Source organism: Symphalangus syndactylus, chromosome 2 (genome assembly GCF_028878055.3).
Source record: "Symphalangus syndactylus isolate Jambi chromosome 2, NHGRI_mSymSyn1-v2.1_pri, whole genome shotgun sequence".
Lineage (NCBI taxonomy): Eukaryota > Metazoa > Chordata > Mammalia > Primates > Hylobatidae > Symphalangus > Symphalangus syndactylus.
Window position 1 is genome coordinate 132,290,535 of NC_072424.2, and position 14,488 is coordinate 132,305,022.

Genomic DNA, 14,488 nt, shown 5'->3' on the forward strand with positions numbered 1-14,488 from the left:
CCACAATAAATATATATGGTATGTTTATCTGTATATGTGTGTATATACACTTACGTATCTATATAGCCTGTATACTTACAACGCAAACTGAAAGGCTACAATATTCTCCAGTATTTAAGAAGTTTTGTAAATTGTGTTTTGGGGTGAGTACTATTCTGGATTAAGAACTGAAGCTGGTGTGTTTCTTGTTTGTTTCATTTCCCGATGCAGAGCACCTTGAAGATGGAAAGAACCTTGAGTCAATAGATAACTTACTAATTTACACAGGACCCCACTAACCAGCACAGAGATCGGGGGCACACTCCCTACTTTAGGTGATATGTGAAAACTTTCTGTGCAAACACAAACAGCTCCCATCAGAGGCCAATATTATATAGCCACTATGGGCAGGTAAACTCAACCAAGAGAAGCCAAATTCCTGTTTTTACCCTGAAGAGTAACTATTCAATGGTTTGCTGAGTACATCAGGGCATGAGTGTTTCTGGCTAAATAATACCTGCATGGAATTACATGTTGCAATTTTAGGAATAACGGAATTAGGTACATAGGAAAAACAAATTATACATTAAAAAAGTTTACTGAATAGCTGATTAATTACTATGTAGCCAATTTTATTCACATCTTACAGGTACACTTCTCACTGGACAATTAACACCTGACCATGGCTGTCCACAGAGGAAATTGCAAACTGGTCCATAGATACGTTTTGTTTGGTCTGTGTCCAAAAAAAAGCTATAGACAATTTTGTGAACACTGGGAAATGTCACACAGAAACCCAGATTTACAGCTTCATTTGACAAGAACAAAAAAAACGACAAAAATCAGAAGCTCTGGAAACTTTACATCCACAATCAGCAGAAACCAGACAACACATGGCTTTGGGTTTGCCGCAGTCTCCACCACTCCCTACAGTCACACTCCCCCACACTGCAACTTCTGACATTGCCTCCTGGCCCCTGTGGGCATCTGTGTTTGCAATTCCTGTTACAAGTCTCAGGGCCATTCCTGGTCTTTGGTGTTCACTTCTGTAGTGTCTTTTTTATTCTGGACTCTCATCGGTTTTGCCAAAAGTACAGGTTCAAATTCCATCTACACTGATTCAACGTTCACAATGTCCACCTACTAAGATAAAAGAGCTTTTCGCTTTGAAATGCAACATGTTTGTGTCTCAGTATTTCTCTTTTCTGATTTTTCTTTCCCTCACTTCTCATCTCCATGCTTTGTTCAAAGCCAAAACCTGAGTGCTAAGTGAGGAAGCTCAACTATCTTCTCGCAATGGAGGGGAGGGGGTTACATTCTGCTCCCCTATTCGAGTCAGGTCTGGAAATTCCACATGAAAGCTAAACAGGTCCTTTCAGACCCATGAAACATGCCCCTCCTGTATGTTCCTGGGCTGAGCACTCACAGGGACACAACAGAAGGATGCCCTGGGCCTGGGGTTTAGCAGGTGGCTAAGAGCCCAAGGGGATACCAGCTTTAACTCTTCCCTGCCTATTCTGCAGAAAGGACACTTACAAGCCAAGGTGCATTACTCATCCACTTAAATATGTCACCACTGTCCTTACTGGAAACATTGTCTTTCTTAATCAGTCATTTCGTATTAGCAAGAAACTGTCAACAGACATTATGAGGAAGAGTCTGGCTTATATCACCTATTTCCATAGAGTCCACATGAGTGGTGTAGACCCCCGCTTCTCCCATTTTAGCCTGTACCAGAATTCTCTGAGGAGTCTGTTAGCCTCCTGGATCCCACCCCCAGAGTTTCTGATTCTGCGGGTCTGGGGTGGGGCCCAGGAATTTACATGTGCATGTTCCCAGGTGAGGCTGGTGTTGAAGAAGTGAGTTCAAGAACAATGGTGACAAGATGCTGAGACGCCCTGCATGTATGTGCCTGGGAAAGGGTCTCTTGAAAAGCTCGGTTTAAACACTCATTAAGTTTCTCTATTCCATGGTGCCAATCTCTGCTGGGTTTTTTTTTTATTTGGAGTGTTCTTTTGGTAGAGACAGGGTCTCACTATGTTGCCCAAGTTGATCTCGAATTCCTGGGCTCAAGCCATCCTCCTGCCTCAGCCTCCCGAAGTGCTGGGATTATAGGCGCGAGCCACTATGCCCGGCCTGTCCATCTCTGACTTGATCCAAGTAAGAATGAAGAATTTCTCCAGCTCCAGGAAGGATTTTTCTTTAATCAGCTTTATGTAAAATTCTTCAAATTGGCCTAGGGGTGCTTAGAATCAAACCACTTCAAACCATGTGTCTCTAGGCATCTTACTAGCAAAGAGTATTTATGTTTTTTTAAATACTTATTAGTAACAATTTAAGGCTTTAGTGTACAGAGTCGTTTCCTAAATGCCACCCACAGTTGTGTCATCTGCTTATGGTTAGTTTAAGACTCCAGTTGGAATCCCTATTAAGATGGTGCTGACAACTTTAACAGGTGTTACATGAAGTCTGATCCACCCTACATATTAAGCTAGTTTTCCTCTATTTCAAAGATCATATTCCAACTAGTATTTTGACTTGATTCTCCTGAAGACTTTGTAATATAAAATTACTGCGAGAACATGCAAAATTGTTCAATTAATGCATATGTAAGTAAAATTAGAAACACACACACACATCCATTCCCAAACCCAAAGCACTGAATTTCCCCTCTCCACAGATATCTGAAAATAGGAAATAGAATGCTTCCTTTCACCAAAAGGTTATCCTCAGGAAAGCATGATTCAGATTATCATAATCGCCGCCTTTTCTGATGGAAAGCACGTAGGGGTTTTCCTCTGATGGAGCTGACACAGACTGTCTCCTTTTGGGGGACTCACAGCTAGGTGTGGGCACAGGGTTAAGGTTGCCAGGTTATTTTATTATCAGCCTCCCTCCTTAAGTTCCCTCTCCCACTCCCTCCCCTCTATGGAGAAGTGATATATTATGTGTTTAAAACTATGCTCATCTCTTGCTGAAAATTTCTCAAAATGCCATCTATTCCACCAAAAGTATGGGAGCTATAGTTTCTAAAGCAAAAATTAGGATAGTCTTTCAGTAGAGCAAAATATTTTAAGTCAGATATACCAATTTCTTTACTCAAATACTTTAAAAGTTTTCACATAGAAAGCTTTCTAATTTCTACATCTTATTGATTCGCATTCTAAGGAACTGCTTTGCTTTAATAAACACAACCGCATTTGCCCTTCTAATCCCAGGTTTAAAAATGTTCAATCAGCCATTTGATGTCAAAGTAAACAAAGTACCCCATTCATAGATGAATAAACAGCTTCAGAAACTAACCCCAGCAAACAAAAAGTGCCAGAAAATAACAATGATATGAACAAGGGCAAAAAGACAGAGGGCGCTCTCTATTCTAAATGACCATCATACATGGCCAGAGAGGAGCCGGGGGGAGAGGAGAGCATCTACCTTAGCCCTGGCAGGAGGGGAAAGAATGAGCAGACATCCCAACTGCAAATATAATGTTTACATTACTGAGATTGGAAGCTGTCAATGACCCAACCGTAACTAGAACTTGGCTTCACAAAGGCAGGAACCACCAACACCTGAATCCAAGACACCATCGCCTCCAAAATACTGCAATGCCTTCCAGCTGGATTTCCTGAATTCATTTCTGCTCAAAAACCGTGACTGATCTTTCAACACACATCAAATATTGTCACTCTCTACTTTCCACTGCAACTATTAAAAAATAAAAAATAAAAAATTGCACCTCCCCGACCACGACTTGTAAGACCCTACATGATCTGGTCTCTGTGTGTCTCTCTCACCTGCTCTTCACCCACCACACCCACCCTCGCTCTCATGACCCCACAACAACTTCCTTTTCTCAAACTCTCCAAGCCCGTTCACATCTCAGGGCCTCTGCATGAGTTATTCCCTCTCCTACAATGCCCTTCTCCCTAATTTTCTGATGGCTTGTTCCTTCCTACCATTCATGCCTAAATGTCACCTCTGAAAGGCTTCTCTGATGACTTCATCCAAAGAAGTCCCCCACCCAGTCCCTCTCCTTCACCTCTCTGCTTTATTTTCTGATTTATGCTTATCAGTAGAAATTTTCTTATTCATCGGTTTTGTGGTTGGTGATGGCGTTTGTCACCCACACATCTACCACACTAAAGCAGGGACTATGGATTCCCAGCACTTACAACAATACCTAAAACCGAGAAGGTTCCCCTAAGAACAGGGCGAAAGTGTCCAAGGAAACAATGAGAAGACGGAAGACGGACTTGATTTAACTTACCTCCTGTGCAACAACAAAAGGGTGAATGGAATTGTCATAAATTATTAATAAGCACATGAAGGGTGACAATCAGCCACAACAATATTAAACGTTAAAATAAAAATACCCCAATTACACCACCAGTTAACTTGAGTTATTATTGATCATGAATAATAAGTGGGTAAACACATACGCCATATGTTATGCAAGGGGCTTTCCCTGTATTTCTTCTTTTTTTTTTTTTTGAGATGGAGTTTTGCTCTTGTCGCCCAGGTTGGAGTGCAGTGGCACGATCTCTGCTCACTGCAACCTCTGCCTCCCCGGTTCAAGAGATTCTCCTGCTTCAGTCTCCTGAGTAGCTGGGATTACAGGTGCCCACCACCATGCCCAGCTATTTTTTTTTTTTTTTTTTTAGTAGAGATGGGGTTTCACCATGCTGGCCAGGCTGGTCTCAAACTCCTGACCTCAGGTGATCCACCCGCCTCAGCCTCCCAAAGTGCTGGGATTACAGGTGTGAGCCACCGCACCCGGCCTCCCACACTTGTTGGTTAGGAAGGAACTAGAAGGCACCACCTGGATAGAGGAGGAACCGGGGACGGGACAGGACCACAGAACAGAAGCCTGTGAAGCCTGGTCCCGGCTCCTCACCTCTGGACCTTGGACAACTCATTTCACTTCCAAAAGCCTCCTCCATGCTGCTCATCTGCAGTGGAAACTGCCTTCCTGTGCATCTCCAGGCTTCAGAAGAGTCAAATGAGAACAAATGCAGAAGTGCCCTGCAGAGCTCATGAAAATAACATGATTTTTTCACTTAAAGCCTACACAATGGGTAAGCCAGTGATGACACGCCAGAAATAGCATAAATGAGAGGAAAGAGAGAAAGCAAGGCAAGAACGCTCAGGTCCAGGAGCTAGAAGACAACACGCTGGGTGAAAAGAGAGGCAGTGACACAGGCATGGGGACACAGACGGGAGGGCCCCTCTCGGTTCCTCACAATAAGGGGAATGCACAAAGGGGCCGGAACAGGAGTTGTCACTTGCCAATCTCCATGGATAAAGGATGGAGATACCCCAGTCTCAGTGCAACTCATATATTTGTGCCAAGTTTTTAGAACTGCCATGGTTATTTATTCCTGAAATGACATTTGGTGTCATTTCCCATCAACAATAAAATCTCCACCAAAAGTCAGTTAAGTGTGGTAAATCCCGTGTGCTCACCAACTATAGGATGGTGTGACTAGCCAAAAGCCCATCTCATCCTCCTAGGTCCTACTGAGGATCCTGAGAACAAACTTCAACCACAGTGACCACTGACCACCCCACAACTCCCTTCTTACTACTTGTGTTAAAGATTTTTTTTAAAAGTGGGGCAGCAGGTGGTCTGAGCATGGTGGCTCCCATCTGTAATTCCAACACTTTGGGAGACCGAGCCGGGAGGATCACTGCAGACCAGGAGTTCCAGACCAGCCTGGGCAATACCACAAGACCCATCTCTACAAAAAAATTTGTTTTAATTAGCCAGGTGTGGTGGCATGTGCCTGTGGTCCCAGCTACTCGGGAGAATGACACAGGACGATCACTCAAGCCTCAAGCCCTGGAGTTTGAGGCTAAAATGAGCTATGATCGTGCCACTGCATTCTAGCCTGGGCAACACAGCAAGACCCTGCCTCTTATTAAAAAAAAAAAAAAAAGGCTGTTATAAGGACTCTTCAAGGAATAAGGAAGAAATCTCAAAGGAAATGTCTCATTTATTTTGCTAAGAATTGCCCGATGCTGTTGCCAGGTGGTGCTTATAAATATAGGCACACACCGTAAGACTGCTTTTTTACTTCAATTAGTGGTGAAGTCAAGCCTTCTCAAGTTAAGTGTCATCACTCCAGAATGTAAATGAAACAGCTGGAGTACATACCAGACCAGATAGCCCAATACTACAATAGCAGGACTCCAGCAAAGTTTGAAAACACATTTGCAGCTACGTGCCAGAGCAGTGCTTCTCTAATTGTGATGGGTGCACGAATTGCCAGGGGATCATATTAAAATGCAGATTCTGACTGAGCAGGCCCAAGCTTCTGCATCTCTAACAAGCTCCCAGGTGATGCTGAAGTTGCTGGTCACAGACCAGGTGCCAGACGGGGGCCAACAGTTGACAGCAAAAACCGTCCTATGCCATGCTCACCGCAAGCCCAGATACTATTTTTTAAAAGTGAGGAAATATGGCTCAAACTAATTTACCCAAGGGAAGTTCATGATATTTGCAAGAGGCATTTATCACTCCGCTAGTCAAGAACCCTCCTGATCAGCTGCAAGTTCTGCCCTGGATCCTCTGACCAGCTGGTAAACAGGGGAGAAATCTCTTTGACACCGAAAGGTGCCCCTGGATGATAAGAATACACCTTATGAAAGACTTGACTGCTCAGAGAGAACAGTTTGTGTCCTGGAGCTATAGGAAAAAGGAAGAGAAAAAGCAGTAAAAACAAGGAGTAGAAATTTATGGAGAGCTTACGTATGATCACACAGTCAAAAGCAGAACTGGGATACAAACTAAGTCCAGCTCCAGAGCCCATGCTCTGAACCACTCAGCTCCACCCCCTGGTACAAGTCATCAAAGTGACAAAGTGATGGAGTACGGGACAGCCCCAAAGAGACCACAACTAATAATTAGGGGACCCTGAGCAAATTCTCTCTGCTTCAGTTTCTTTAATATGGGCTAGAAATTATTCCTACACCTCACTGGGTTTTCTAAGGATGAAATCAAAGAGGCTGGACAGGTGCAATGTCTCACATTTGTAATCCCAGCACTCTGGGAGGCTGAGGTGGGAGGATCACTTGAGCTCAGGACAAGCTCAGCCTGGGCAACAGAGTGAGACCCCATCTCTGTATTAAAAAATAATAATAATAAAGCATTTTTATAATGAGAGAGCCTAAATAAAGCACTTAGAACAGCGTCTGCCAAGATAATAAATGCATCAATCAATGTTTTTCTGTTATTAAGAGAATTTTATCACTGGAGTGCAGGAGAGAGAATGGAACCAAGGAGAGGGTGGAATGAAGAGCTTTTCTGAACTATGGACAAACGGTAGACCTACAGCTGCTAAAAGAAAAAGGCCTCCCTTTCCCAGGGACCACAGAGGCTAAAAGAAAAGGTATAACCTAAACTGGAATCAAGATACAGAAAGAACTGCCTCTGTCTGGACGGCAGCAGGAAGGGCCTAACAGTGCAAGGTAGTACATTGCAGTTGACCTATGATATATCAGATCTCTATAGTTAACTTGGAAATTCCAGCCTTTCCATGACCAAATAGTGAAGCACCCTAAGACTGCTATGCGTCATAAACAAATACACATGACAGGGAAAAAGCAGGGCCCGTGGCTTAGACCTTGAGCAAGAAAGCCCCCTTTTCTCTTGGTTGGTGATGGGGACTGCTACCAACACTAGCGGCACCAGAAGCTGGCCAGAGAGACTTCTGTCCTGCGACCAAAGCTGGGTTTTAGAGATGTGCTGACTCAACTACACAATTTTTTTTTTTATTATTATTTTTTGAGAGGGAGTCTCACTCTGTCACCCAGGCTAGAGCGCAGTGGCGCTATCTCGGCTCAGTGCAAGCTCCGCCTCCCGGGTTCATGCCATTCTCCTGCCTCAGCCTCCCAAGTAGCTGAGACTACAAGTGCGCACCACCACGTCTGGCTAATTTTTTTTGTATTTTTTTTAGTAGACACAGGGTTTCACCATGTTAGTCAGGATGGTCTCGATCTCCTGACCTCATGATCCACCCACCTCGGCCTCCCAAAGTGCTGGGATTACAGGCATGAGCCACCACGCCCGGCCAACTACACAATTATTGACAGCCTACCCACTCTGGGCTGATCAACAGCCAAGGCTAGGACAGTTCTGCTGGGACAACCAGTCCCACTTCTTCCTCGTTGAAGGCACTCCCCAGTGGCCTTAAAGCAGAAACACGACTTGTGGTAGCTGCATTTGACAATGAAATTTCTCATATTTAAATCGAGCTTAGAGAAAAAGACCTCATATAAGTTCAGATTTTGACCTAAGAAGATTGAACAGGAATGAAGATATAATGCTATTTCTAAAACAGGGCTAGATATAAGTAGGGAATGTGGCACATGTCTACTCTAAGAACTGAGCTATGAAAATCAGTGCATGTAAATCCTTGTTGCCTGCCTACCAATATCTATTCTCCCCTTTTTCCTTTCTGACCAAACTCCAAGTTTTTTTCAGGGCCACAATGTACCAAACTTAAAAAAAAAAGGAAGGGAAAAAGGAAAAAGGGAAGAAGAAATGAAAAGGAAAGGAAAGGAAAGGAGAGGAAAGGGAAGGAAGGAAGGGAGGGAGGGAGGGAGGAAAGAGAAAGGAGAAAAGAAATAAAAGAAGGAAAAAGAAAGAAATTATAGCAACCAGCGTTCTTTGCTGCATGAGGTGGCCATGTGACATTTCTGGCACCTGAGATGTAAACCAGGTCACTTGATAGTTTTTCAAAGAACTCTTTCAAGGGGAAGACTTGGCTGCTACCTGTCTTCTGTCTTCCATGAGTCTCCCTTCTGCCTGGAATAGGAAGACAATCGTGCAGGAGCCGCCACCTTGCGCTGAAGCATTAAGTATGAAAAGGAACACCATGTGCCAGGCCATACCCTATGCCATGTGCTACGAATGGCTGAACAAGATGGCAGCGCCATGGAACCCCCTGATTTGGTTAACCCACTGGGTTTTCTGTTAGGTGCGGCTAACCCTACATATTGTAAAAAATCATTTGCTTTGCAAAGGCCTTTACTGAACTGACTGGCAAGGCGCCATGAACTAGGAATTAATTTGACTTACAAATAACTTTCTGACATGAACTAAAGATAGAGAATAACACAGACATATACTGGATGAGTCTCCTCCGCTACCATATGCTATTCAGACTGAATCCTGAAGTTCTATTCATAAATGTAAAGATTCTCGTTGTGGTCTAGGTGTGGCCTTGGGAAGAAACTCCTGAGAAAATGGAGTGGAGTGAAGCCAAACCACCTGCTCTGCTGGGTGACATCGGTCAATCTCTGTGTGACTTGGTTTCCTCAACTGCAAAATGGAATAACTGTTCCTACCTCAAAGGTGGTTGTGCCTATTAAATGAGCTGATATTTGTACAATGCTTAGACATGTGCCTGATACACTGCTTAATAATGACTGAGGATCCACTAACATTATGGTAAAATTGGTGACAGTGTAGCCAAATATTAATAATAAAAGCCAGACAGATTAATTCATTCTGTAGACAGCAACTTCTTTCCTAAGGCACACGTCTGTCAAATAACAAGAAGGTGAGATCCAGCTGTCGACTGTGGCCAGGTTTAGACAGTTTTAAATCTAAGGCCTTCTATGGTTCTCATAATCGCCCTACCCAGATTCATGCAATACCGTGAGTAGCAAAGTCTACATGAAGAGCTGCTTATCAGTAGCATGTATTTATAAAATAAAGGTTGGGTAAAGAGATTAGCAAAGAGCACTAAAAATAGTCCTATAAGCAAACAAGCTTTTGTAAGTCGATAGTTCGTTAAAAAGTCAATACTTGAGCATCATTATTATGAGAAATATTCAAGTAATGGGTCATGCAACTTGGAAGATTGCAGCCTCTTATCATCTTAGCCATCTTTTTTAGATTCGAACACAGAAAGTATCCAGGTCTTTCTTCTAGGCTGTATTTCAGGGTCCAAAATGGCACCGGCATTTTGTATAACGTAGCCAAGTGCCAACCACAGGTATGTAACCTAGTAAGTATCGTAGGTGTTGAGCCAGCCATAGATGTTCTTTCAGGTCAGGAGAAAACTTTTCCTAGATGAAAGTAACTCAACTAACTCATAACGGCAAGGCAACTGGATAACAAAAACATTTAAATACTCAACAAACATAACAGGATGTGATTTTACACTTCTCCTTTTCCAATCCCAAGAGGGACAAAAAAAAAAACAAACAGACACAAATCTTGAGGGTGTGAAGATCTCACTCCATAGTCTTCCTGTGTGCCTGTTACCATTTTTCTGATTGTACATTATCAACTAAGCTGGCAGAGGCTCAGAAAAGCCAGGGTGATAAGATGTAACCCTTTCTTTCCGCTACAGCAGCACTGTCCAATAGAAATATAATGGAAGCCACAAATGTGAGCCCTGTGTAATTTTAGATTTTCTAGGGGACATATGTAAGAAGGTAAAAATAAACAGGTGAAGTTTATTTTAGTAATATGTTTTATTTAACCTATCAAAATACTATCATTTCCACATGTAATAGAAAGCATTAAGATATTTCATGTTCTTTTTTTCATACCAAGTCTTCAAATGCCATGTGTATTTTAGACTTACAGCACATTGCAATTCTAACCAGCCGCATTTCAAGGGCTGGAGAGCCACAAGTGGTACTGGTTACTAAGTTGGACAGAGCGGCTCTAGAAGTCAACAGTAGCTGAAATTTGCAGTGTCTCAAGTTGGCTCTATGAGGGACATACAGATAAAATAGATATGAACTCAGTTTCAGCAAGTTGCCAGCCTAGGGAATTTGGTAGCATCCTGAATGGAGGAACACACCTCATTTCAAGCTAGCATGGGCATGGATGGCTTTTAAGCTCATGCTTCCTACCAAGTATTGGCAATGCCACTTACCCTTTACCCAGGGAAACCTAGTCACCAACGCAAAAGCATGTGTTGTTTTTAGCTTCATTTTATATAGCAGTCCAGGAAATTCTACTCACTTGACAAACCCGTTCTCAAGAAGTTCTCCCAGAGGAGCGGGAAATGGTCAGACATACCCACTGACACACCCCACACACCTCGGACATCCTATTCCACGTGGTCTATGTGTAAGTCACAGCCGTGAGAAATGAGATGTAGCGGTGATCAGTTTTCAGTATGCTGCAGCCATGGGTGGGACGGTTTGAAAGATGACCTGGTCTTACCAGTATTACCTACCTCACAGGCTTACTGTGATGACCAAGGACAACAACAGAGCTCTTAGCAAACTGTAAAGCGCTATACAATTCTAGTTACTACTGAGAAAGAACACCATTCCTCACCTGGAAGAGCAGATAGAAAAACAAACAGTAACTTGAAACAGAGATGTCGTTGGGGGTGGCGGGGGGAAACACGAAAATACAGATTGTTCTTGGTGGACTTTGTTCTCTTCAAAGTACAGAAAAAGGTTGAGTAAACTCTAGTACCTTTCCCTCGAAATCGTGGGAGACATCGAAAAGTAAGCGAGCCAGCTAGGAGGACAAGCTTCTACCTCTGCTCGTTCCCCCCACCCCACCCCCACCGCCCCAGCCCCATTGCCTTCCTCATCCCAAATATTGTATGAATCAAAGTGGTTCCAAACAATTAGATTTCTCCTTCCCAGTGCTTACATGTGGCCTGAAAATGCAGCGCCACCGGGGATACTGGCGCCTCCCGGAGCAAAAGTCACTGCCTCCCGGGGAGTCCTGGCTCGAGGTTTCTCTCCGGCGCAAATGCCACAGTGTTGGCTCTTGCGCGGCCCTCTGGCCTTCTCCAACAAAAACAGACAGGCTCAGCGACCCGCCGGAGTCCCCTCCTCTACCTGTCCGACTGCCCTGTCACGCCTGCGGACGGCTCTGGGCAGGCGGCATGGACGAGGTCCGGCGGGAGTCACCCACACAAAGGCGCCTTGTGCCTCTGCGCTCGGGCCCCCGGGTCGCGGGGCACCGCACCGGGGCCAGGCAGGGAGAACGCCCCCCGGCCCGAGTGCCGAGTCCCGAGATCGGCATCCCCAGCCCTCAACCGCCACAGAAAGGCCACCCCTACTCCCTGGTTTAAAGATGGGGCTCCCCTCGGCTTGCCACAATCCGCACCCCGGAAAGGAAGAGCTCAGAGCAGGTACGAGAGATAGGAGCGCACAGGCCACTCGGCAGAAGTTTGCATTGCCACCGGGCTGTGCCCTCACCGCTTCTCGCCGGGAGGAAGGGCCAAGCACCCCCTTCCTCAGCTCCCCGCCCGCCCCATCCCCGAGGCTGGAGGACTCTGGAACCCCCCACCAAGGCCCGCGCACCTCTAGTCCAGTCCACCACTTGTTTGGGGCTCCACTTGGTCACGGGTTCCATGGTAAACTGCTTCGCCTCTCGCTGGGCTGGAGAGTCGGAGATAAAGTGCTGCTGCCTGCGCTCCGGTGCCCCTTCCCGGGAGGGCGCGCCGCGGCTGCTCCCCTGCGCCCGAGCGACTCCGTCAAGGCTGCATGGCCGCGGTCAGCGGGTCGTCCCAGCGCGGCTCCGCCAGGGGAGCCTGGCCCTCTCCCTCCAGCTGCCACAGTCCAGCTGCAGCTCCTCCTTCCCCCACCACCGCCGGGATCCCGGGCACGGCTGCTGCTCCCGAGAGACGGCAGCTGCAGGCACGCCGGGCTCCGACCCCAGACCCCTGGCCTCGGCTCGGCACGGGAGCCTCCCGACCCGGGACCACTTCCTCGGGTCTCCCGAGGCGCTATCAGTTCTCCCACGGCCCGTCTTCTGGCCTGCTGGCTCTCCGGGGTCCCCGCTTCGCGAGCGCCGGCGTCCCGGAGCCTTCCCGGCGCAGGTCCCACCTCCTGCGCCGCCCTCCCGTGCTGCCCTGGCAGGGCCGAGCGCAGAGCGTGCGCGCTCGGGTTGCAAAGTTTCAGCTCCGGTTGCTGCAAACCGAATAAAAGAGAGGGCGGGGCCGAGAGGCCAGGGAAACTCGTGGGAGTGGGCGGGTCCGCCCGAAGCGGCCGACTCCGGTTACTTTCCCTCTCTAAGCGGGTCCGGCTCACACCCGTAGCGTCCCGGGCCCTGCTTTCCTTTTCAAGGGGCGGGTTGTAGATCGCGCGCGCACCCTGGAGAGCCCGCTGGCTTGTGTGAGGCCCTGGCCCTGTGGGTAGCAGAACACTCTGTCTCGCTGTGAGCAACAATACACTAAAAAAAAAAAAAAAAAAGGAAAGGAAAAAAAAGTAAGATCTGCATGTTCTGTTCATTTTAAATGCTTTACGTCGTAATACTACTCTACCATTAAGCCGTCATTTTAGGTTTCTTAAAGTAGAACAATTTTTTTTTTAATGGAGCCTCGCTCTGCCGCCCAGGCTGGAGTGCAGTGGCGCTATCTCAGCTCACTGCAGCCTCTGCCTCCCAGGTTCCAGCGATTCTCCCGCCTCAGCCTCCCGAGTAGCTGGGATTACAGGCGCGCGCGCCACCACGCCCAGCTAATTTTTTTTTATTATTAATTTTTTTGCATACAAAAACAATAAACATTTTCTAAAAATACATACAAACAAAAAGATGCGTATCAAACATATTAGGAAGGTTGCACATGGGAAGTCGGGGAATAGAAATGGGGGTGGGAGTTAAAATAAATGAGAGAGGGACTTTATATGGATCAGTGATAATAACTCAATCCTCTATTTGACAAAGAAGAGGGAGAAGGAAGAGGAAGAAAAAGAAGGTGGGATAAAGGATCAGAAAGGGAGGAAAATAGAAAAAATTAGAGTATGACTCCAGGGTAGACCTGTTTTGTTGTCATTGAGTTGGTTGGTTGGTTTGTCTGTTGTATTCTTCATGTTTCGCCAAGTTGGCCAGACTGGTCTCGAACTCCTAGTCCGAAGTGATCAACCCGCCTCGCCCCCTGGAGTGCCGGGACCACAGGCGTGAGCCACCACATCCAGCCCCCACATTGCTTCTGGCCTCCATGGTAGACCTCCCAGACAGAGCGGCCAGGCAGAGGAGCTCCTCACTTCTACCCAGACACGGGGCGGCCGGGCAGAGGGGCTCCTCACTTCCCAGACGGGACGGCCAGGCAGAGACGCTCCTCACTTCTTCCCAGACGATAGGTGGCCGGGCAGAGGCGCTCCTCACTTCCCAGACGATGGGTGATCGGGCAGAGGCGCTCCCCACTTCCCAGACGATGGGTGGCCGGGCAGAGGCGCTCTTCACTTCCCAGACGATGGGCGGCCGGGCAGAGGCGCTCCTCATCTCCCAGACGATGGGTGTCCGGGCAGAGGCACTCCTCACTTCCCAGATGGGGCAGCCGACGCCCAGCTAATTTTTGTATTTTTAGAAGAGACAGGGTTTCACCATGTTGGCCAGACTGGTCTCGAAATCCTGACCTCAGGTGATCCGCCCGCCTTGGCCTCCCGAAGTGCTGGGATTACAGGCCTGAGCCACTGCGCCAGGCCAGAATAATTTTATTTCATTTATATGTTGACTGAAATCGTAACAATGTAACTCTTTTAATGCTATTGCTATGAATTTTCAACTTTGCGACTAAAA

At 46.5% G+C, this 14,488-nt stretch overlaps 1 protein-coding gene across 2 annotated transcripts in view; it reads right to left on the reverse strand.

The window, feature by feature from the left end:
- Positions 1-13,005, reverse strand: part of CNKSR3 (CNKSR family member 3) — a 103,140-nt gene extending 90,135 nt beyond the window's left edge. Inside the window, exon 1 of one of the 2 annotated variants that reach the window (XM_055267710.2) lies at positions 12,271-13,005. In XM_055267710.2, the coding sequence (XP_055123685.1) occupies positions 12,271-12,322 (52 nt within the window). In that variant the 5' untranslated portion in view covers positions 12,323-13,005. The remainder of the gene's footprint in view (positions 1-12,270) is intronic. The other variant, XM_055267717.2, reaches the window with a different exon arrangement.
- Positions 13,006-14,488: the final 1,483 nt, after the last annotated feature.